This window comes from Vicugna pacos, unplaced genomic scaffold (assembly GCF_048564905.1).
Source record: "Vicugna pacos unplaced genomic scaffold, VicPac4 scaffold_19, whole genome shotgun sequence".
NCBI lineage: Eukaryota > Metazoa > Chordata > Mammalia > Artiodactyla > Camelidae > Vicugna > Vicugna pacos.
In genome coordinates this window covers 28,537,118-28,559,139 of record NW_027328740.1, presented here as the reverse complement: position 1 = coordinate 28,559,139, position 22,022 = coordinate 28,537,118, and the positions used below count along the sequence as shown (strand labels likewise).

The 22,022-nt window shown below is 50.9% G+C and overlaps 1 protein-coding gene and 1 long non-coding RNA gene across 2 annotated transcripts; one reads left to right on the top strand and one right to left on the bottom strand.

Annotated features, from left to right (window-relative positions):
• Window positions 1–514: 514 nt before the first annotated feature.
• LOC140693113 (uncharacterized) lies at window positions 515–3,471 on the bottom strand. Its single transcript, XR_012068783.1, has 3 exons — window positions 3,284–3,471; window positions 2,929–3,126; window positions 515–783 (listed from the first exon to the last, which is right to left on the bottom strand). It is a non-coding gene; the product is annotated as an uncharacterized lncRNA (long non-coding RNA).
• A 4,079-nt stretch (window positions 3,472–7,550) lies between these two features.
• On the top strand, window positions 7,551–20,972 carry LOC140693106 (uncharacterized). Its single transcript, XM_072957169.1, has 17 exons — window positions 7,551–7,573; window positions 7,839–8,037; window positions 9,623–9,739; window positions 10,159–10,316; window positions 10,453–10,544; window positions 13,783–13,860; window positions 14,195–14,354; window positions 15,410–15,533; window positions 17,267–17,384; window positions 17,739–17,871; window positions 18,188–18,318; window positions 18,599–18,788; window positions 19,252–19,306; window positions 19,591–19,762; window positions 20,336–20,418; window positions 20,555–20,664; window positions 20,884–20,972. Exons 9-14 carry the CDS (start codon window positions 17,342–17,344, stop codon window positions 19,681–19,683), a joined length of 645 nt encoding a protein of 214 aa, XP_072813270.1. The 5' UTR covers window positions 7,551–7,573; window positions 7,839–8,037; window positions 9,623–9,739; window positions 10,159–10,316; window positions 10,453–10,544; window positions 13,783–13,860; window positions 14,195–14,354; window positions 15,410–15,533; window positions 17,267–17,341; the 3' UTR covers window positions 19,684–19,762; window positions 20,336–20,418; window positions 20,555–20,664; window positions 20,884–20,972.
• Window positions 20,973–22,022: the final 1,050 nt, after the last annotated feature.

Genomic DNA, 22,022 nt, shown 5'->3' with positions numbered 1-22,022 from the left:
TTGGGTTCAAGTCCCACCCCTGCCATTTACTAGCTGTGTGATTAATGACTGTCCTACCTGTAAAGTGCCACCTCATTGGTTTGTCATGAACACAGAGTTCCTGGAACAGCAGGACAGAATTCTTTAAAGGTTTGCTGTTGCTTTTGTTACTATTATCACCAAGTGAACCCTGAAATGAAGAACAAAGGCAGCAAGATTTTTTATTTTAAAAGATTTTAAAATATGATGATGACTGTTTGATTTAATCTATTCAAGTTTGCATTTGACACTTATTAACAACTACACAATGGATGACTTTTGAGGAAATGTTACTTCATGTCTTTATTTCTCACTAACTACACAGGCTATTCAACAGAAAGCAATTTTTTTCCAGGAAGAGGGACAAAAAGTTAACAATATCTCTGTACCTCTCGGTTCCCAGTGAGTTGGTTGTGATCTGTCAACCCAAATTTGGGGAAGTGCCCGCTCCTCCTGGGCCAGCTGCACTGCCCAGCGGCCTCCAGGGGGCGATTTACCCCCATACGAATCCAGTATCTTGGTTCATATCTTTGCTTCAGATCCCTCAAGGACTGCCCATGCACCAGGGCCCCATCTGCCCCGCCAGTCTCACCTGCTGGCCTCCAGGAAACTATCCTGGGTCTCAACCATCCTCTGTTCCTATGCCTGTCCCACTACTCTTCACTTTGTCCTTCAAGTGTGGGCCCCTGTGGCTCGCCACCAAGCAGGGGTCTCCCAGTCCTCCACCTTGGGGAACTGCATCGTCCTGCATGGTGCCTAGCGAACCTGTGTGGAGGCAGGAAGAATACAGAACAACAGGTGCTCAGAGGGGCTGCCTTTCCCACTACAGGGGCCCTGGAGGGCTTTCTCCCAGCTGGTTATTCACAGGCGCTGACGCTGTGGAATCTCGATCTTACCAATTTAAAGGGCATCATCACTAATTACAAAAGAAATCATTTTTTCAGTAGCAAAAGGAGAAAAGACTTTGTGCCCCGTGCCCCCATCTTTCTTCCTCCGCCTTCAGAGGTGATTCTCACTCTCTGGGCAAGGGTAGAAAGCAACAAACAGAATATTATTTTTCAATGATTCTTCTTTCCCACTCTGAAGATTGCATCCCAGGACCGATGAAGGCTAGGATGGTTTGGCTTCCCTGTACTGAGTATTCAGAGGCTCAGGGGGGAGGGGGTTAGGGAGATAATTCAGCATTATGGAACCAAACAGAGACATTAAAAAGTTCTACTCTAAACAGAAAGGAAGCAGGATGCTATAGAAATGGGAAAACCATCATTGGAAATGACATAACGAATTACAAGACAATAAACATGAAGATGTAAAAAAGAAAAAGTACATCAAAATACAAAATGGTGGGAAAGGGAGACGGTAGCAAGAAAAGATAGATTTTTTTTTCTTTCTTTTTCCTTTTTCTCATTATTCTTAGGATGTGTTGGAGCCTACGTGATTATCAGTCTAAAGGAAATAGATATGGTAATGGGTTGATATACTTGAAAAATAGGGTAACCACAAATCGAAAGGATATAATAGAGTTAAAAAAAAAAACCAAAAAAGAAACAAACTCTAAATGGCTTAAAGACTTAAACAGACAAGACGCTAAAAAACTCTCAGAAGAAAACATAGGCAAAACATTTTTTGACATATATCTCAGCAGGGTTTTCCTAGGGCAATCCACCCAAGCAACAGAAAATAAAAGCCAAAATAAACAAATGGGACCTAGTTACACCTATCAGCTATTTCAAAGCAATAGAAACCATAAGCAAAACGAAAAGACAACCTATGGATTGGGAGAAAATATTTGCAAAAGATGAGACTGAACATGGCTTAACTTGTAGACTATAAAAATAGTTCATACAACTTAATAAGAAAAAAAAAACAACCCAATCCATAAATGGGCAGAAAAACTAAACAAGCAATTCTCCAATGAAGATATACAAATGGCCAATAGTCATATGAAAAAAAGGCACAATATCACTAATTATCAGAGAAATGCAAATCAAAACTACAATAAGTTATCATCTCACACTACACAGAATGGCCACCATTCAAACATCCACTCACCATAGATGCTGGAGAGGCTTGGAGAAAAGGGAACCCTCCTACATTATTGCTTGGAATGTAGTTTGGTGAAGTCAATGTGGAAAACATTATGGAGATTCCTCAAAAGACTAAAAAAAGACATCATTTGATCCAGCAATCCCACTCCTGGGCATATATCCAGAGGGAACCTTAATTTCAAAATATACCTGCACCCCAATGTTCACAGCAGCATTGTTTTCAATGGCCAAGACATAGAAGCAACCTAAACGCCCACTGACAAATGACTGGATAAAGATGTAGTATTTAGATATAAAAGAATATTACTCAGTTGTAACAAAGAAGGAAATAATGCCATTTACAGCAACATGGATGGACTTGGAGATTATCACACTAAAGTGAAATAACTCAGACAGAGAAAGACAAGTAACATATGATATCACTTATATGTGGAATTTTTAAAAAAGATACAAATAAACTTATTTACAAAACAAAAACAGACTCACAGACTTAGAAAACAAACTTAGGAGTTTGGGATTAACAATTACAAACTACTATATGTAAAACAGACAAACAGCAAGGATTCACTGTAGAACACAGGAGAAAATGTTCAGTATCTTGCAACCTATAATGGAAAAGAACCTGAAAAAGAATAGACTATGTATATGTACAACTGAATCACTATGCTGTATACCTGAAACTAACAAAACAGCTGTATATCTGAAACTAACTAAACATTGTAAATCAACCACATTTCAATTAAAAAAAAAGATAAGCTCTAAATAGCTGTATTCAAAGAAAATCTTCAAATCTTACCTCCTACAAAAAGTAAAATGGGAAGCTTGAACAGGACCAAATTATACTGAATGAGAGGTTACATACCTTCTCCAGCACGTGGCCCATGGTACACATACATCGTGTTTTCCTTCAGGTAAGAATGGCCCTTAATGCCCTGGGAGCGAGTCCTGCTGGGACAAAGCCTCTGTGGCAGTGGCCTCCTTGTCACCGCTCCATCTCACCAGAAGGCCAGGGTTTTCAGAGGGGAGGGAACACAGAGCTCATACACTTCAGATATATTTCCTGAGAAAAATTGTGGAAAGACCAAATTCACCTGCAGTGCAGGAAACATGAGCACGGCCCCTAAGCAGACTGACAAGCCCGAAGCAAGACGGCCCGATGTTCACATCGGAACCAGAACAAAAACCGTCTGGCCCCAGTTAAACGATCACCATCTCACCTGCAATGAACTGTTTGTACTCAGTGTCAGGGATGTTTCTGTTGAGACTTCAGAGATCAAAAAAGTCAGACCAGGGAATCCGGACCTGGTGGATGTCCAGGCTCTACCAATGGTAGAGGCGGCCCCAAGGGGGTATCACCAGCACCGACTCCTCCATTTTCAGCAGGGTCTTCAGGAGGAAGGCGATATGGATACAGACGCCCCTACGGAGGCTGAAGCCCTCCGGAGGGTTGACATAACACAGAAGGTACCTGGGAGGGAGCAAAGGAGAGCGGGTCTTCAGGGCCAGGTCTCTGCACAGGAATCCCAGCTTAGATAGAACAGATACAATGGGAAGCTCTGCACAGCACATGGCCTAGACTCAAGACACGTTCAGCAGCTTCTGGTTTGTATAGTGGAGGCACTGCCCACCGATCTCTGTGTGGCCAATTATTTCGAGTCCGGGAGCACATGCAGAAGACATCTTGGCATCTGTCTATCAACGCTAAGCACCTGACTAGTACCTGAGCACCCGTTCTCCAGGGGCCCTCAAACTTCTTGGCCTAAAGACCCCTGTACACTCTTAATTACTGAGGACTTCAAAAGGCTGCTGTTTATGTAGGTTAAATCTATCAATAGTTCCTGTGTTAGAAGTTAAATAAGAACTTTAAAAAATGCTTATGAGTTCACTTAAAAATAATAATAACCTACTATATGTTACCATTAATACTCTTAAGCAAAAAATAAGTATATTTTTCTAAACAAAAATCATTAATGAGAGGAATAGTAGTGATTTTAATTTCTGAAAATCTCTTTTGGACTGGTGAGAGCTTAATTCTATCTGTCTCTACATTACCTGTTTTGTGATATCACAGACCAGGTTTTCCCTGGAAAACCCCACAGGAAACTCGGGAGTGCAAGAGTGTGCAAAAGGCAGGTGACTTCCCGGCGTTCCTACGAAAATAGTCTTGCATCTCAGGGGCCTCGGACTCACTTTGATAACTGCTGCCCTACCCTAGGCGAGACTCTCCTACACAAGAGCCAGGCAAGTGTCCTGGCTTCTTTAATGAGTTACCGCAGCAACACCCCTCCCTTCTCTGTGTTAATGTTTCCCACAACCTCCATTACTGCAGATGAGGATGTAATCCTCAACTGAGGCCTCTAATCCCAGAAGACTACCAACCTTGAAAGGGAGGGCCCATCTACCATCTCTACACCCCGCACAGTCTATTTTGAGTCAAGCCCTAGATAACTGCTAATTGACACTGACCCTTGTCTTACTCCTGAGTTTTATCGAAGGAGCCAACATCTGGATGGAACTGAAATTTCCCTGCTGATATACAAGGCTGATAAACCACCCTATTCCAACATCTGATTCTGGGGCTCTTCAAAACCCGGGTAAGGCCCCGCTTCATAAAAGACGGGTCCTCCACCTGCCCTTCCCAGGGGTTCTGGGAGGCCGCGGCCACGCAGGGCTACCCGGACTCGCGGTCCAAGCCCCAGAGCCCGAGGGGGAGGAAAGCCGGAGGCTGTGCCCCAGCCCTGTCACCCCCGCCCCAACCCGCTCCCCGGCACCACAGCCCTCCCCGGCCGCCACACCAACCCGGATCCCACCCCGGTCCATGTCCACTGGCCCCGCCAACGGCACGGCCGTACGTTTACCGTCTGTGAGACGCCGCCCCAGAAAGGATGTCGGCCGCCGACTGACGCGGCCAGAACTAGTGGCCCGGCCAAGCAAGCCGCCATCCCCAGCAGCAAACACCGCCATGGTCCCGGGCAGCTGCACACTTCCGGAGCCCGCTGCCTGCCCCAGAAGCGCACGCCGGCCCGCGAGGAGCGCGGCGTCTGTATCCATGGCAACGCCGCGGGGCCCTCCCCTAGCGCTTGCGTCTGCGTCCTCCCGAGGCTAGACGTGCGAGGGCAGAACTTTCGGAGCCAATAGGAGCCAGGGCGCGGCCAGGACGGGAGTGGGGGGAGGCTTATGGGGCAGCTGGGAGGGGCCGGGGCGGGCGGGGCCGCGCGGACGTCCTCACCTGCAGGTGGCACCGGCCGGAGGCTGGGGCAGTGCTGCCACCAGTGGGCGGGGCGGCGGGGCAGCGGGGCGGGGGCACCCTCACCTGTTTGTGTGCCGGGCTCAGCCTGGGCTCCGGGGCCTCCGCTTGAACCGGAAGTGGACCCAGGCTACCGGTGGGCAAGATAGAGGACTGAGCCCAGGCAGGCACGGCTGGCCAGGTAGGGCACCTGAAGTGCAGATCCGCCAGGCCGGCTGCCGGCCTTGAATACGCGCTGCTAGGCAGTTTCCAAGAAGACGGGATCTGTCCCAAGAGGGGAGGTAGGGCAGGGTGCCAGATGCCTGGTTGGGTGCGGTCTTACAGGAGAGCCACATTGAGAGGGTGCACAGCAGCCCCTGTGTTGGCGGGGCTAGGAATTTGGGGTATAGGGTGGGGATGATGTGTGCCATGCCCTGTGGTCTCCCAAAGAACTCGCACCCCCAAGCAAAGGACCCTGCTCCCTCCACCCTTCACTGCATCCCCTGCCTTCCCCAGCACCACCGCCCCTGCCCCCGGAGTGTCCCATGACCTCTCCCCACACCAGGCACTGTCCCTGTTACAGGTACTTATCTCCTGGTGGTTCCAGCCCAAGGGTGGGGGCTGTATGTGATCAGTTAGGATGCCTGGAGCCTTTGTATGAAACCTCAGACTATAATGCAGGCGTGCACAGAGGCCCCTCAAACAGGATTCCCTGCATTCCCTCCCCACCACGCACCCACAGCGCAGCTGCCACACCAGGCCAAGCCTGCCGGAGGACCTCTGTTCCCTCTCCTCCTGTCCCTGATCAAGAGTGCACCGCCCACACTGCTGGGTATTTAGTGGGCCTTAGAAGAGCAGCTGGTATTTTCATGGACAAATATTTGCTCTTTTGGGAAGAGTTGAGTGCAAAGGGATGTAGGGTATGCCTTTTCTGTTGTCCTGGAACTGGTGACAAGGATGCAAACTTAAGTCAAAGCAGTTTTTAGAGAGAGCCGCAAAATATCTTACCCAAAGATCACTGTTCCCCAACAAAGGCAACACCACCTGGCGGGTGGGGTCCTGGTCCCTCTTTCTGGAGGTTGGGCTTTGCACCCTCCAGCTGGGACAGAGCCCGAAACAGCTCTGAACACGCTCCAACAGGCTTTCCCAGCACAAACTGCCTTTATTTTGAATCTGGCTGAAGGAAGCAGCTGAGAAATCTGGGTAAATCTTCCTGGGTGTAACCATGCCTTTTGTGCTGAATGAAAGAGCGGCTCTCCACATGCTAACAGCTTAGAACTGAATGTGTGTCGAAGCCTTCATGCATGTAGCATGTTGGGAACAGCGTTTCATGGTGAGGGGAACTCTATAACTTACATGTGTATGGGGAAGCTCTCACTCCAACAGGGTTTTCCTGCACAAACTGCCTTTATTTCGAAATTGGCTCTTGCTGAGAAATCTTGGTAAGTGTTCTTAGGTGTAGCCATGCCCATTATGCTGGATGAAAGAGCGGCTCTACACTTGTTCACATCTCAGAAGTGAATGTGTGTTGAAGCCGTCATTCATGTAGCGTGTTGGGAACACAGAATTTAGTGGTGAGAACTATGTAAATTACATGTCTATGATGAAGCACTCTCTCGAGCCGGGTATTCCAGTGCATACTGCCTTTATTTCGAAACTGGCTTCTCAGAAGCCTGTGGTCTCCACTGCAGGTCTGTCTCCAAACCCAGGGCCAGCATGGTAACTCTGCTCCCCCTGTCTATTCTGGAAGTTCTAGGTGTCCTCCATGGCCCTTCCACCATTATGTTTTTGGAAAACCCCGCAGATGGAATGGGCCTGAGAACAGGAGAGCTGGATGCCAGAAGTCACTGCCCAGTGTGTGGCTCCTGGGAGGGGCATCTCCTCTCCGTGGGCTCTGATCTAACCTCCCCACTCCCCCACCCCCACCCCTCTCCTCCTGCATTTCCTGATTGATCCCTGGATAATGGTCCATACCAGGAATGACCTGGGAGAGGTTTTATGAGTCTTTAAGTGGAAAAAAAAAAGAAATCTTTAGACAAGTTACTGAAAGTAACTTCCAGCTTTACCGGGAAAGTCCTCATTCCAATGTTTAAGGCTAGTTGACAGGGTGTCAAATTGCTTAACCACTCACAGCTGAGCAAGTGCTACCTCTCTCTCCAGCTCCCTGCAGCATCCACCTGTGGCAACTTGGCCCAAAGAAGGCAAGAAAGCTCTTTACCCTCGTTAGCACCAGCGTGGCTTTGGAGTCAGTGGAGGCTGAGAGAAAGGGCCCCGCCCTGAGGTTTGGGGGGCCTCCAGCCACAGCCAGAGGAGCGGGGGTTTTCAGAGTGGCCCAGCAGGGAAACCAGGCAAGGCCACCTGGCCCAAGTCTTCCCTGCCCAGAGAGCCTCATGAACTGCTTTGGGCCACACTCCCCGTTTGGGCCCCCTGCAAAAAGGTACCACGGGAGCCACACCTGAGAAGGCAGAAGGACAGCCCTTTAGCCTGGGGTCCCTGCAGGTGTGTCCTGTGAGACCTGTGGCCACATAAGTTCCTTGTCTCTCCAGGTCACTGAAGGGACTGTGCTGGGCATCTTGGTGGTCAGGGACATGGGAACACCTCTAAACTCTGAAGAAGGACAGAGAGACTCTTCCTGGAAGCAAGGATTCCAGGGAGACACCTTGCCCAGAACTGGGGGACTGTGTCCTGAGTAGACCCCTGGGAGGCAATGTGGGGCTGTGGGGTCCTCTTCTGAGAAGGGAGCAGGTGTGTTTTCCGGGGGTGGGGTCCTGCTTTGTCCAGACATGTCCTTGTGTAAGACTCACAAACACCTCCAAGTCCACCTAGGGGTGGCCCCAGAGGTGGGGGTAGAGGAGGAGAGTGAAGGGTGCAGACTTAGGGCCCCCCGAGCCACCCAGGGAGCCAAGGGTCAGTGGGAACATCTTGGGAGTCTAGTGCAGGGGTGGAGGACGAGCACTAAGAACATGCCAAGTCATGCAATAAAGTGACCTGTGACCACGAGACACAGGTGGCCGTACACCAAAAGAGGCAGATATAAATTTAGACCCAGGATCTGAGAACCTTGAGAGGGGCTGGAGGGTCCCAGGAACCCTCAGGAACAGCTCTTCTAGGGGCACAGACATCCCAATACACACATTTCTCATGGAAGCTTTTTGGGGTGCAAAGTGAGTTACCAGGATCCTGAACTTAGTATGGAATCCCACCCCCTTGTTCATCACGGTTCCTGGCAATAAATTGCTGTCATTTGTCCCTGGACATGCACAGGGGAGCTGACTGCTGTGGGGGTCACTGCAGGACTAGAATCTTCTGGTGTGTGCTCTGTGACCACAGAAACCCAGGGGGATTTCTCAACGGGAGAACCTGGAGACCATGCCTGCTAGGACCACCCTCATGGGATGGCCAAGGAGCTCGTGGTACCCAGGTCACCAAGTGACGAAGTTGTGAGGTTGCCTGGGGTATCCTGGGGCATGTAGATTTCTGAGGTCAGCACGTGGGCCCAGCACTGCTGGATGGTCTGCACAAAGAGGGGCCTGCCCTCCTGATGATGGCTCTTAACACCTGCAGGGAAACTGCTCTCAGGGCTCCTGGAGGTCCATATTGAGAGTGTCCTGCCAGCCTTTGGGGTCACCTTCCCCTGATGCAGAAGCAGACCTCTCTCCCTTGAGGCCCAGGGGACACCTGGTTCAGGTCCCACCTGTGTGCCCTGGACACGCAGAGCCCCAGAGCACTGGCACAGACTGGGTTGTGGTCGTGTCCGGGCAAAAAAGGCCCTGGGAAGGGGCTCATTCAAGGGCAGAGGCCACTCTGCAGGGATGCTGGACCTGGCAGCAATGCACTGCTTCAGTACTCCATTGGGTTGGGTTTCCAAGCTGTGGGATGGAAGGGCCTCTCCTTCCTGCGGTGCAGTCGGGGGAACTAGATCCATCGTCAAGGTCAGCCCTGAAAATGGAGGCTGCGCTACCTCCATTCCTGGAAAGAAAATCAGTCCCCTCCTGTCCAGGTGATTCAGAAAGTCATTCAGCAATGTTCGGGGCCCCCACTTTAGGCTTTGAATTAGAGCTGAGCGGCTTAGGAGGCCAGATCCCTGTCCGTGGCTCCAGGAGCAGGCTTTCTGCTGGGGGACAGGATCCTCACAAACACCTGTGTCTTTGTGGGACACTCCCCTCTGACAAGCTGGGAGGCAGGGTGCGGTTGTGGAAAATCGTGTTTACATGAGCAGAGGGCCACCATGTGGTGGCGGCACAGGAGACTGTGAGAATGAGTCCCACAGCCTTTCTGGAATCAAAAAACTGGCAAATGTGAAAAGTGCATAATTTGTTTTATTGAACAGGCTGCTTATGTACGTTTGGAGGACCAGGTTCAAGGACTCAGCATCCCTCCAGGACAATAGCCTCAAGAGAAGAACAGACAGAGCAGGAGGAGATCTGGGGTTTCTCCCAGGAATGAGGTGGAACAGGGATTTCTGCAGATTTGCAAGGAGTCCCCGACCACTGAGCATGGGGTTACAGCCCCACGAGACCCCTGTCATGTTTGGCTTGGGCTCTGGCTCTGGCCTGCTCATGTATTCTTCCAGCAGACTTCCAGAAACTCAGAGGGTGGACTTAGAGGGGCTCCGTTTGGAACCTAGTGAGGAGGTGGAGGGTCCTTTATATTGAGTCCCTTCATCCTAATCACCGTAGCTGAAGCCCAACACCCCCCAGGCCCCCATGGTTGCCGTGGAGGGAGAACAAGCCTGGCAGGCGACCTAGGGGTCCCACTACTGTGTCCTTCTCTTGTCTTCGTTCCCTTTCACCCCGGAAGGTGTGATTGTCTCGTGTCATGGTGGCCTCCACAATGTCCCTCCCAGTAATCTCTCTTCTCCATCAGGTGGGGTTCCCAACCCCGCTCAGCCTTCTCTTCATGGATGCTGAAGGATCAGGCCCACCTGAAGTTCTGAGCTTGAGCAGTAAGGTGGAAACAAAGAAACCAATGGAAACAAAGAAGCAAGTGATTGTGGCAAACCTCCCCACCACAGAGAAGCTTCCGTGAGTGGAAGGGAGAGTGTGGGCATGCCCGTTTGCTTCCTGTCTCCCAGTGCTCTTAGCTTTCTTATTGCCTACCTGCATGGTTACAACAAAATGATCTGCAAAACTGAAATTATTTACTCTCTCACTTTTACAGGAAAGGATGGCCAGCCTCTGGTCCGGTACCAGGCAAGAAATTGGAGTTCCTTTCCAGTTTGGAAACATTTTGGCAGGCCCAGGTTTGCAAAGGTCTGTAAGAGTAGTTACGGAGTTTTGCTTTTAAACTTTTTTACGGCTGTGTATACTTGTGAGATGTGGTTGTGATGTGTAATTCTGAGCCGGGATTTTCTCAAACTGTTTCTCACTTCTTATACCAGACATTCCTAAATTCCAAGTGGAACTGCATATTAAGGAAGCCATGGAATTTAGCAAAAGGATACAGATCTCATTTCCTTTTAAGCATCGATGTACCTCCATCATGGCAGTATTTGTTATGTGTTATTGATAGGGGAACTAAGTAGTAAACAGATTAATAGAAAATAGGGGATTTTAGGTACACAGGTTCATCTTTTCAACATTGTTTGTAATATTTGCAGTTTAAGATGACCATTCCTGAGGAACAGGCAGCCTCTTAGAATGAAATAGCATTTCCTCTGAACCATAATTAATTTTTATTTTGTAGACAGCAGGAAGGGTAATAACACATCAAACATTTGGGGACGTCAAAGAGAAAATGTAACTTTCTGGGAGCGCAATCCCCCGCCTCCCCCTGCCCTTTTTACTGTCCCATTCTCTCTGGAAGGCTCTTTCTTATCTTCTGCTCATGGCTCCAGTAACTCTTTCTTCCTCCTTGTTCCTCAGCTGGTAACGTTAGTTTTATACTTTGAACAAGCAAACAAGCCAACAGAAGAGAAATTTCACAAGCAACTCCCAGCACATCCGCTCGCCTTCTGATGTCTGTGACCTTCACTCTCGGTGCCCCACTGCTTATTAAAAGTGGCATCGAAAGCCAGTTCCTCCAAAAGTCCCCGAGGCCCCATCCCTCCCATCTTCTCTGGGTTGTCACTCCCAAAACCATCCTCTCTTTCACTGCCTCATCTATTTTGTTCTCCTGCTAGTTGGCACCCATCAGTATATAAACGTCCATCCTCTTAAACAAACAGCTCTCCTTGACCCTAATTCACCCCCACCAATTGCCACCCTGTGTCTTTGCAGCAAATTTTAAGGAGTTGTTTAAACTCACTATCTGCATCTTCTCTTGAGCCATCCCCTTTTACACCCACTCTGGCTTTTCGCCTGATCCCTCGCTCTATGGAAACTGCCCCGTCAAGGCCATCAGTGACCCCATGTTGCTAAATATAGTGGTCAATTTTGACTCCTCATCATGCTTGGTCCCTCGGTAGCATTTGACCCAGCTCTTCCATCCTTCCTACCCCGTGTTCCTGCTTCACTCAACCTCCAGCCCATCACTCTGTCTGTTTCTGCTTTTGGCCTGCTGGCTGGTCCTTTGCCAATGTCTCCTGTTTTTTCCAAACATATACTGTGGGTGTTCCCCAGGGTTTGTTCCTGGGCCTCTCCTCTCTCTCTCTGCTATTCCTTTGGTGGAAGCAACCCAGCCTTGGAAATTGGCATGCCATCAATTTCTCGATTTCTCCAAAATTCCCTGATTTCCCCTTTCTATCTGAGCCTTTATCCCTGAGACTCACATCACATTCTTTTCCTTTCATTCATCTTGCTTTCTCATTCATACATATGTTCTACTATATAATTACTTTTCCAAATTTTGAATCAGTACATATATATCATGTAAAATGCTCAAATATGTATTATTTCCACTAAGATGCTAATTCTACCTTAGAACATTTCTGCACTTCTGTATTTATTTGAATAAAGGGAATAGTATTTCTACAAGCCTCATAGTTAAACACTGTGTTAGTTTGGGGCTATTATGTAACATGAAATAATGGTACATGAACATAGTCGTTTTTCATTTATTTTTATGTAACACCGAGATGAGGTTTTTGCCCTGAAGACTGGTTTTATTGAAATTTTACCTACGTTACGGACAGTCAGTTTATGTGAAAGCCCTCATTTCTCCCCTTTTTTGATATATGTTCCATTTGGATATATATAACATATAACTTGGCATGAAGCAAAATTCCCAAATCATTCACATAATACAATTAATATGTTTAAATTATATTTTTTAGATGTTAAAAAGAAAAAGAAAACAGATTCCTCTACCTATTAGGCACTTCTGTGGCAATATGTAACACACCCCTTAACCATGACATTGAAGAACTGAGCTGATACCAGCCCCTTTCCACCTGCTCAGCCCCACCTTTTCCCATCCCCTTTCCCATCCGGAGAGGACATCCCTCCCATTGTCCAGGCCCAGATGTTGGAACCATGTCCTTTCTCTCTCTTTCTTTTACACTCACAGACAGCAAATCCAGCTTGTTAGAAAATTCTGGATATTCGGTCTTGATTAAATACCTGCTCTCTGCTCCCCGCCCTCCTAAGAGCCACCTTCAGCCTTTCCTGGATACCAATAGCCTTCTGTTTCCATCTTTGCTTTCCTGCAATCTCTCATCCACACAGAGTCAGAGGGAGCCTGTAAAAACATACATTGGGGGTGGTGGGTGTTGCTCAGTGGTAGGGCGCATGCTTAGCATGCTTGAGATCCTGGGTTCAATCACCAGCACATTCATTAAAATAAATAAATTACTTCCCCCCAAAAAACACAAACACAAAAGCATAAGTTGGACTACATCACCCCTCCCCTCAAAACTCACTAAACGCGTCACCATGTCATTAGGAGCCAAAGTCGTCACAAAGGCCTCAGGACCCGGCGTGCTCTGCCTCTCTGCCCACACTCTCCCCCTCACTCTGGGGGCCTCTGGCTCCGGCTCTTCCTTCTTCCTCCGGATCTATTCTGCTTCAAGTTCATTACTCCGTGAGATCTGCCAGGATTGCCTTATTCCCTCCTGCCTGCCTCCCACCCGACCGCCATCACCCGAGTTTGCTCATATCACTCTTTTTTAAAAATTTTTCCAAACTCTTGCTACCCCAACATGCTGCCTGTTTCCTCTGCTAAAATTCTGAGCCCCCAGTGATGGGGAGTCATGTCTACTTTGTTGACTGATAAAGCCCGAGTGCCTTGGGAACGGTCTAGTTAGGAGATTCCCGTATGTAGTAGGAGCTTATACACATTTGCTGAATGAATGTAGATGCCCTGGTCCAATCCGATGGAGCACTTCTGTGACGTGCTCAAAGAATAACTCTCCTTTCCACCTGAGAGGGAGTGACAACTTCCTTGGTGATTAAAGGCAAGAATTTTTTGCTTTATGCTGTTAACCTTAGGCGGGGAGTCTGGGGGATCTTCATATATATTTTTAAATTTGGTTCACTCTGCAGTTGGTCTTTGGTCTCTGTATAATTTTGAGAAACTCTTTATGAGTGATCATTCTTTGATCATATTGAACAGGTTCCAGGGGGAAGGACCAAGCCTGTCCCATCAGCCATCCTATGTGTCATGTCCTGGGACCCAGTGGATGCTCAGCATGTAAGTGAACCGACAGGAGTGAGTGAAGAGATGGGAGCATCTCATTATTGTGGCGGCTCTCTGTCCAATGCCTTGAGATTTGGGGAAGGGTTTACGAGTGCAGAAGGGAGAGGTCAGGTCCTCTGTGCTTTTCCTGAGTGCCCTGGCCTTACCCATTCCCCCAGCCCCCTCTGGGCAGCCAAGCCAAGGAGCTGGGCCACCAGTGGTTGTGCTGATCAATAATCCACCTTCACCCAAGTCCGGGGGGTAGGTACACATTGTTGTAGACACTGGAGTCAGGTCCTTGGAGGAATTCCTCACCGAACTATGTTTTGGACCTTTTATTTTTCTCTAGAACCTCCAGCTGAAGAAGATTGTCTTAGACACATGAAAGTTGAGGACACCTTCTGTCCCCTCGCAACCCAGGTGGGGCTGGGAGTCTGCTGTTTCTATAGCCGGTGGGCTCGTGTTGATTTGGGCATCCCTGTGCCTGAATTCCTGCAGTACACTCGGTGGTAAGGATGGGGGTGCCTGGCAGGGAGGGAAGCGGGTCGGGAGACTGTGCTGGGCTGATGTTAACCTGGGGTGAGTGGGAGCCTGCTGATGCATGGCATCTCGGGGCAGGGAACTCTCCACACTCAAGAGGGGTTCCCACTCCCGCAGGGGCCCTTTGATCAGGGTGCTGGGCTGTCAGGGGGCCACAGGGGTCCCAGTGAGGATTAGGGTGCCTTCAGGCAATGGGAAGTGTGGGGTCCAGCGGCAATTGAATTAACTGTGCACCCAAACCCAGCCCCCACCTCTTTCAGCCTATTTCCTAATCTGCAAAACTGGAATGTTATTAAACATCTCGCGGGGTCGTTGATGGGCTGGGACAGACTAGACTGTCAGGAGCTGGAATTCCTCTGTCCCCTGATTGTTTGCCTTCTTTCTGACTATTTGCTCTCACAAGCTCAGTCTCTCTGTCTCTCGCTCTTTCACTTCTAACTTTCTCTCATGCTCTGGTTTCATTTGATTTTCAACCACCGCCCCTCCCCTCCGCCAATCCCCAGATGAGTGAACTTGATTTCTATGTGTCAGTTCCAAATTCCCAGGAAAGATGCTCTGTCACCCTCTGGATCTGTTGTCCAACCCATGAGTTGTGGCCAGAGGAGCGAGTCCCTCTGGGACCTGCAGAGGGTCTCTGCCCAGCCTGCAGCCACCACTGTGGGAGCACATAGCTCTCCGTGGAGGAAGTACTGGCTGTGACCTTGTGTCACTAAGTGTGAATTTATGTCTTCTCTTGAACCACCTTCATCCTCCTAAACAAAGATGAAAATTAAACACTCCCGGGATTTGTGTCATGGAACACTCAGGGTGGGGGCTAATGGGGCTGGAATTTCTGCTGTATTTAAGGGGCTACAGTGAATCCCCAACGAGAGCCTGCAAAGGGAACAGCACCGGCCCCACCCGGCACTTAGGGCGCTGAGTCTGCGTGACGTTGAGCCAGGCTTCTGACCACAGCTCAGGGGTCTGGTCTGACCAATTAGCCTTTGAAACCAACCAGCTTTGGATTCCTCAATCCCACCCTGAGGTTTTACCTGAACCATCGGCTTCTGTATCTCTGAAGACAGATGATGAGGACCCTTCACGTAAGCCGTTCGCACAGCCCTGTTCAGGCCTTTGTGCTGCACGGTCTGCCCGGCGAGCTGACCGAGGTTGGTATTTTACTGATGTTAGAAGTAGTCTGGTTTCCCGATGTACTGTTTCACTGAGCAAGCAACAGAAGCCACTTCTCGCTGATAAAAGCAGAAAAGGGACATAATGTAAAGATACTGGGAGGGTGTGTGGAGTGGCCAGGACCGGAGCCAACCCAGGAGCTGTAGGAGGTGTTAGGGAGCCCCAGGCACCAGGCTGGGAGGGGTGCTACCGGGCCCCCTGCCACCCCAGAAGGGACCCCCTCCACCCGACCCTCCACCTCACTCACTGCAGGTTCATGTCCCGGCAGGGCCAGGTCACACTGAAGCCACCAGCACACACCTCAGTTGGGGAGCTGGCCCCGTCTGAGCTGCGGGCGTGCCTGGTGTGGGGAGAGGCCCAGTTAGAGGAAGGCAGTTCCCCTACTGTTCCGAGTTAAGGTGCAAGTCAGTGCCCATCACTCAGGAGAGCCAGGCTGGACGGACCTCATTGTGGTGACTAGGCTGTCTGAGTTCACTTATTACTTTCTACGTTTGAAGGCCCTGGAGGGAGAAAAAGTGAAGGTTCTAGTACTTATTTTGTGTTTCCCACGTACCAGGTGTGGTAAGCAAGCCACTTCAGACAAGGCCCGGAGCAACCACGTAAATAGGCCACGGAGCAAGTCGTGCAGTCAGGCCTCTGTGGTCCCGAAACCCGTGTCCCCATCGGCTCCATAGTTACCAGTGGAAACTAGGCGGATTTATGGGACTGTGTGCTCCTGTGGGGGCTGGGATATGTGTGTTTAAGTCCACATCTTCAGAAACTCGGCTAGAACCACAGACACTGATTGCACAGAGGCAGAGGAAGGGAGGATTCCAGCCTTTGGTCCAGCTCGTGTGGAGCTCAGAAGTTCTTCCTCCTGTCCTGAAAATAACACCAGATCTGAGGGAGCTGCAAACCCACTGCTCTTCTTAGATCCCAGAAAACTGAGGGGGAAAGCTGCTCCCAACCCAGAGAGGTTGCAAAGGGAACAGCTGGCAGGCTTGGAGAGTCACAGCTCCCAAGGCAGAACCAGATTTTGTAAGAACCCCGGGGGCAGGCAGATTTAACAGGTCCCTGAGGCCAGCAGGAGGCTCAGTGTGGGGATATCAGAGTGTGACAACTCCAGGGGGCCAGTCAGAGGGGCCCCATGCTCGTTTTCATGTATTTTACATCCAGGACCGTGTCCTGTTCTCAGAATGAAGGTCAAAGGATAACTCCTCATGCTTCCTGCCTGGAAAGGAGAAAATAACTGTATTGAAATACACCCAGAACATTCTGTTTCATTGGGGGAAGCTGTTTTTTGTTTGTTTGTTTGTTTAATGAGAAATAATTTTACCAGAGCCTAACAAACCTGGGAGAAGGGAAATCCCTTCTGTGTCACCCAAATTGGGGTGGGGGAAAAGAGACAAACTTGTAGAGGTCACAGCTCAGGGCACAGGCTCAATGAGAACTAATCACAGGACTGCAGATGCCCTGCTCTGTCCCGCTCCCCCAACACCTTACCTCCATGTCAGTAGGGCCCGTGTGTAATAACAGGAATAAAACTAAAAGAAGTAAATGTCTCAGGAGTGTCTAGGGAAAACCCAAAGACAGCGGGGAGATGAAAACAAGGACACACAGGCTGTTTTAGCCTCTCACACAATTAGCTGTAGCAAACTACACACAGCCCAGCCCCAGTAGATAAACAGACAACCTCACAGAAGAAATTATTTATTTTGGTTCTCTTACCCAGTGCATTCCATGGTGCATCCTCGCCTAGAATTGAGTGGAAACAAGTCCATCTCAGAAGGGACATAACTGAAGAGGGATGGCTTCCCAGACTCTGAGGGACAGAGACAGCACCAGCCTTGGTTAGAGAAAGGTGAGGGGTGGGGTAGGGTGTGGGCTGCCTTCTTACCCAAATAAGGAACCTTCCTGAGGCCAGCACAGTAGGAGGGAGGGCCATGGGGTGGAAGCAGCCAGACTTCATCCTGAGAACTGATGGGATGCCTCAAAGGGACAATTCAGGTGCCCAAACTGGGCCCTGAGTGTGGGAGCCAGTCGGTCTGACTCAGAGCCCAGGACAGAGGTGGGCGCACAGCAGGCCGGTCTTACTTGGCCGGATCCATTTCACTTCTCCGAAGCCCTGTGTAAAACATGAAGCGTGGACGGCCTGGTGAGCACAGCTCTGACCTCAAGACCGGTTTCAACTCCTCTCTTCCCAGAGAACAGCATCTCTGAACTCGTCCTGGGTGACCTCACAGAGATCACCCTAGTGGCCCAGGCTAGTGACCGGGAACATGTACCTTCCTGCAGGCAACCCCTGACGTCCACTGATGCATCATATACTGGCAAAGAGTGAGTCACTGTGCATTGGTCTAACAGCAGAGACTCTGCCAAAGGCCCAAGAGGTGGTGTGTGGGACATGCAGGGGTGCAGGAGTGTAAGCAGTGCAAAAGTGTAACTGGTGACAGGGGTGCAGGGGCTGTGGAGGGCGCAGGCATTTCAGGGGATGTGGGGGTGGAGGGATGCAGAATTGCAGAGTGTAGCAGGGGTTCAGAGGTGCAGGGAGTGTAGGGATGCAGGGAGGTGCTCAGGGACGTGGCCAGGATTAGAAGGCAAGTGCACATCCTTGCAGTCAGCCTGACCCAGGCAGGCTATTGCAATGCTTTAGGGCGGCGGCAGCGGCGGTGGGGGTGGCCGTTGGGAGGCTGCCCGGGCAAGCCGGTCGATTTCTTCTCTTCCCTGCATCCTGGCCTGGGGTGGGGATTGGCCGCCGGAGATTCGCCAGATGTTGGACTCCAGGTAAGCTTGCTCCTGGTAGGTGGGGCGGTTAGGTCAGCGGGCGGCGGCAGCGGCAGAGGGGCGGAGCGGGGCTACCCCTGGCGAACGGGTGGAATAGCTGCCATTTCCTGGCTGCTGGGCCTGGGAGCGGCCTCTGCTTCCCCAGGTCGCCGGACACTCCTGTCCCACTCAGCTTGCTGAGTGCGGAGTGGGGGCGGGGCCGTTAAGGTGCGGGGCCCACGGGGGGAGGGGGGCTGCCGCGTGGGAGCCGGTCAATTCGCTCCGCTCTTCCCGGCGGCAGAGCCAGGGGCGGCTTCTACTGCCCTAGAGGCGGGACGCGGGTCTCCAGATGAGCTTGCTCCTGGGAGGCGGCGGCGGAGGCGGCAGGGGCAGGGCATGTGTTCCAGGGAGCTGCTCCATTACTTCTCTCCCCTCGGCCTGGCTTGGGGGCGACCTCTGCCGCCGGAGATTTGCCTGAGGTCCGACTCCAGGTGAGCTTGCTCCTGGGAGATGGGTGCGGTGCGGTCAGGGATCTGGTAAGTTGGTGGCTGCGGGGATAGGGAGGCTGCCCCAGGGTAGCTTGTGGATTAGCTCCATGTCTGCACCACGTGGCCTGCAGGCGGCTTCTGCTGCCCCAGGTCCCGGGACACCCCTGTCCCACTTTGCCTGCTGGGGGCGGGAGGCAGGGTAGTCATGGTGCAAGGGTGGCGGGGGTCGGAGGCCTGCAGCGGTGGAGCGGGCCCATTTACTCCCATCTTCCCCGCGGCTCGTCCTGGGGGCGGTCTCTGTTGCCCTGGGTTACGGGACACGTGTATCCTAGTCAGCTTGACCCCGGGAGGCGGGCGTGATACGTTTGAGGTGGTGGAAGCAACGGCGCGTTTTCCCACGAAGCCGGTCCATTTGCTCCCATTTCTCCTCATGGTTTGCCCTGGGGGCGGTCCCTGATGCTCCAAGTTCGCCGGACGTCCATCTCCAGGTCAGCCTGCTCCCTAGAGGAGGCCACTGTGAGGTCAGGGGGCAGGAGCGGTGGCTGATGCGGGGGGATGGGGATGTATTGGGGAGTTGGTAGATTGGCTCCCATCTGCGCGATGGCCTGGTGTGGGAGTGGCCTCTCCTGACCCAGATCAGCAGACACACCTGTCCCATTCAGCCTGCTGGGGAGGGGCTCCCTGGGCGGTGCCGTTAAGGTGCGAGGGTGGCGATGTCGAGGGTAGAGGGCCTGCAGGGCGGAGCTTGTCAATTTGCCCTTCTCTTCCCCGCGGCCAATCCTGGGGGCGTCCTCTGCTGCCCAAGAAGCCCGATGCCCATCTCCAGGTCAGCTTTCTCCTGGGAGGCGGGCGCGATGAAGTCGAGGGGAAGGGGCAGCCAGCCGTCGCAGCTGCCTAATGGGGCCACTTCTTCTTTCCCCTGACCTGGCCTGGGGACGGCCTCTCCTGCCCAAGATTCGCCTGACACACCACACCAGGTCAGGTTGCTCCTGGGAGGTGGGTGCGGTGAGATCAGGGGGTGGAGAGGAGAGGGTTACTGCCTATTGCGAGCTGGAGGATAACCTCCCATCTCTCTGGAGGCCTGATGTGGGGGCGGCCTCTGCTGCCTCTCGTTCCCAGGTCACAAATCTCAGGGTCATATTGTCACGGGGGTGCGTTAAGTTGGGGGGCGGCGGGGTGATGGTGAGAGTATGGGGTCTGCCTCTTGGGAGCTAGTGGTTTAGCTCCCATCTCCCCAGCAGCTTGGCCTGGGGGCAGCCTCTGTTGCCCCAGGTTGCAAAGCACAGTTTCTCTGACAGCTTAGCCACCGGAGGTGGGCAGGATGTGCTGAGGGGACTGAGGCAGCCACCAATGCAGCAACGGAGGGGGCTGTCCCTGGCAAGCTGGTCAATTTGTTCCCATCTCTACCTTTGCTTCCCTAGTTTCGCAGGACGTCCTTCTCCAGTTTATCCTTCTCCTGGGAGGTGGGCTCAGTGCATGCAGCCCAAGGTCTGGGCTCTCCCCTTGGGAGGGGAAGAACTCTCTTGTTCTCCTTTGTCTTTATTCTTCAGTGAAGGGGTTACTTGGCCCAATTCTTAATCCTGAGAAAGTGTAGCCTGTGTTATGGAAGAGCTGCTGGACAGTGTGTTTCTAGGTGGGTTTTCACATCAGCTGATGCCCCAGGCAGACAGGAAAGCTATTACTCAGAGCTTCTTAGTGTGGAGTTGGGGGATGGCCCTGCTGTCCTCACCATACTTTTTAAAAATATGTTACTTCCCTCTTTTTCCTAGGTGACATTTTAGGTTATTGGGTCACAGATTGCTGGCACACCCATCCCTGTTCTCAAACATCTTTTAAACTTGGGTGAAGTGATAAGTAGGGGAAGATGATTTACTGAAAGGTAAGAATACGTAAATTTGCATTAAAGCTACCTTCTGTCAATCTTTCTCAAATGATTTTTGTCGGATTCAAAATCAACGACCTAGTGAATGTTGTACTCTTGTGTAAATCATTGATCTTTACATCACATTTGTTGAGTGGTCAACGAGATTTGTTTAGTAGATTATTCCTGAAAGGAAAAGCTCAGGCTTTTGATAATTCCTTGTCTGATGTTACCCAGGCAGTCACAGTAGAAAACACAGCTGATATAAAAGTCCCTCACCTGCCTGAACTGCAAAGCTTCTGGGATTACCGATTCCTGAAATGCAGGTGACTCTTGATGATAATCTGGGGGATGGTTTATATGATCAGATTCTTCCAGTCCTGTAAATGGGTTCCGTGGCCCCAGCCCCGGGAGAACTGGTCATAAGGGCCATATCGTGAGGGGTGGGATGGAAGGCAAGGTGTAAGAGCTGGAATCACTGAGATTCAACACTCGCTAAACACAGACTCCAGAGCCTAGTTGTTCTGTTCTGGATTTGAGAGTTTGTTCAGACATGATTCTTGCCTTTAAGGAGTCACTGCCTGGGTGGAAGTAACCTTTACATAAATCTGAGGAGGATGGAAATTAAGTAGATGGGCTGTTATGGTTCTCAGTGTGCCTAGGCTCGCTCTTCCAGGCACTCATTGGACTAACGAGAGTCATGTTATTCACTCATTCACTGATTTATTACCCTTGAACTGATCATTTGTCCCACAGTAAGTGAAACAAGGGATCAGGAACCTGAGTTTTGTCCCCTCTCCTATCACTGATTGTATCTGTCAGTCGGGCGCCCTGCGTATGCATTGTGAAATGGTGGTATTTCTTGCCCAATGGGGCTGCACTGTCAGTTCTGAGAATCAGGGGAGACACGTGGGTAGGAAAGCACCCTGACACACATGGCCCCCCCACCCCGTGAGACAGCATTGTCGATGCTCAGGTGACCCGATGTAGACCGCGCTGCTAAACCTGAGCATGGTTAGTGATCTTGGTGGCTATGAAAATACAGACTACCGGTCCCTACCTCTGGAGGCTCTGAGGGTGTGTACCCCAGAATTCTGCATTTTTAAAAGGACTTTAATTCTGATGAAGATGATCTGAGTGTCCCACTGAGAAACACTGGTGTTCGAGGCACCAATATTGAGGATTCTCAGGGAGCGATGTCTTTTCAGGATGATCCTAGGGCCCTCACTTGAGACTTTTGCCTTGGGTTTAATTGTATGTGTTCAGAAGTGATGTCTCTCACTTCCAGTGCTTGTAAGCGTGATCTGTGCAGGGATTTACTCTCAGTAGATGGCAAAAACTATGATTCTTCAGGTCACCGAGCTAGAGTGTGAGCG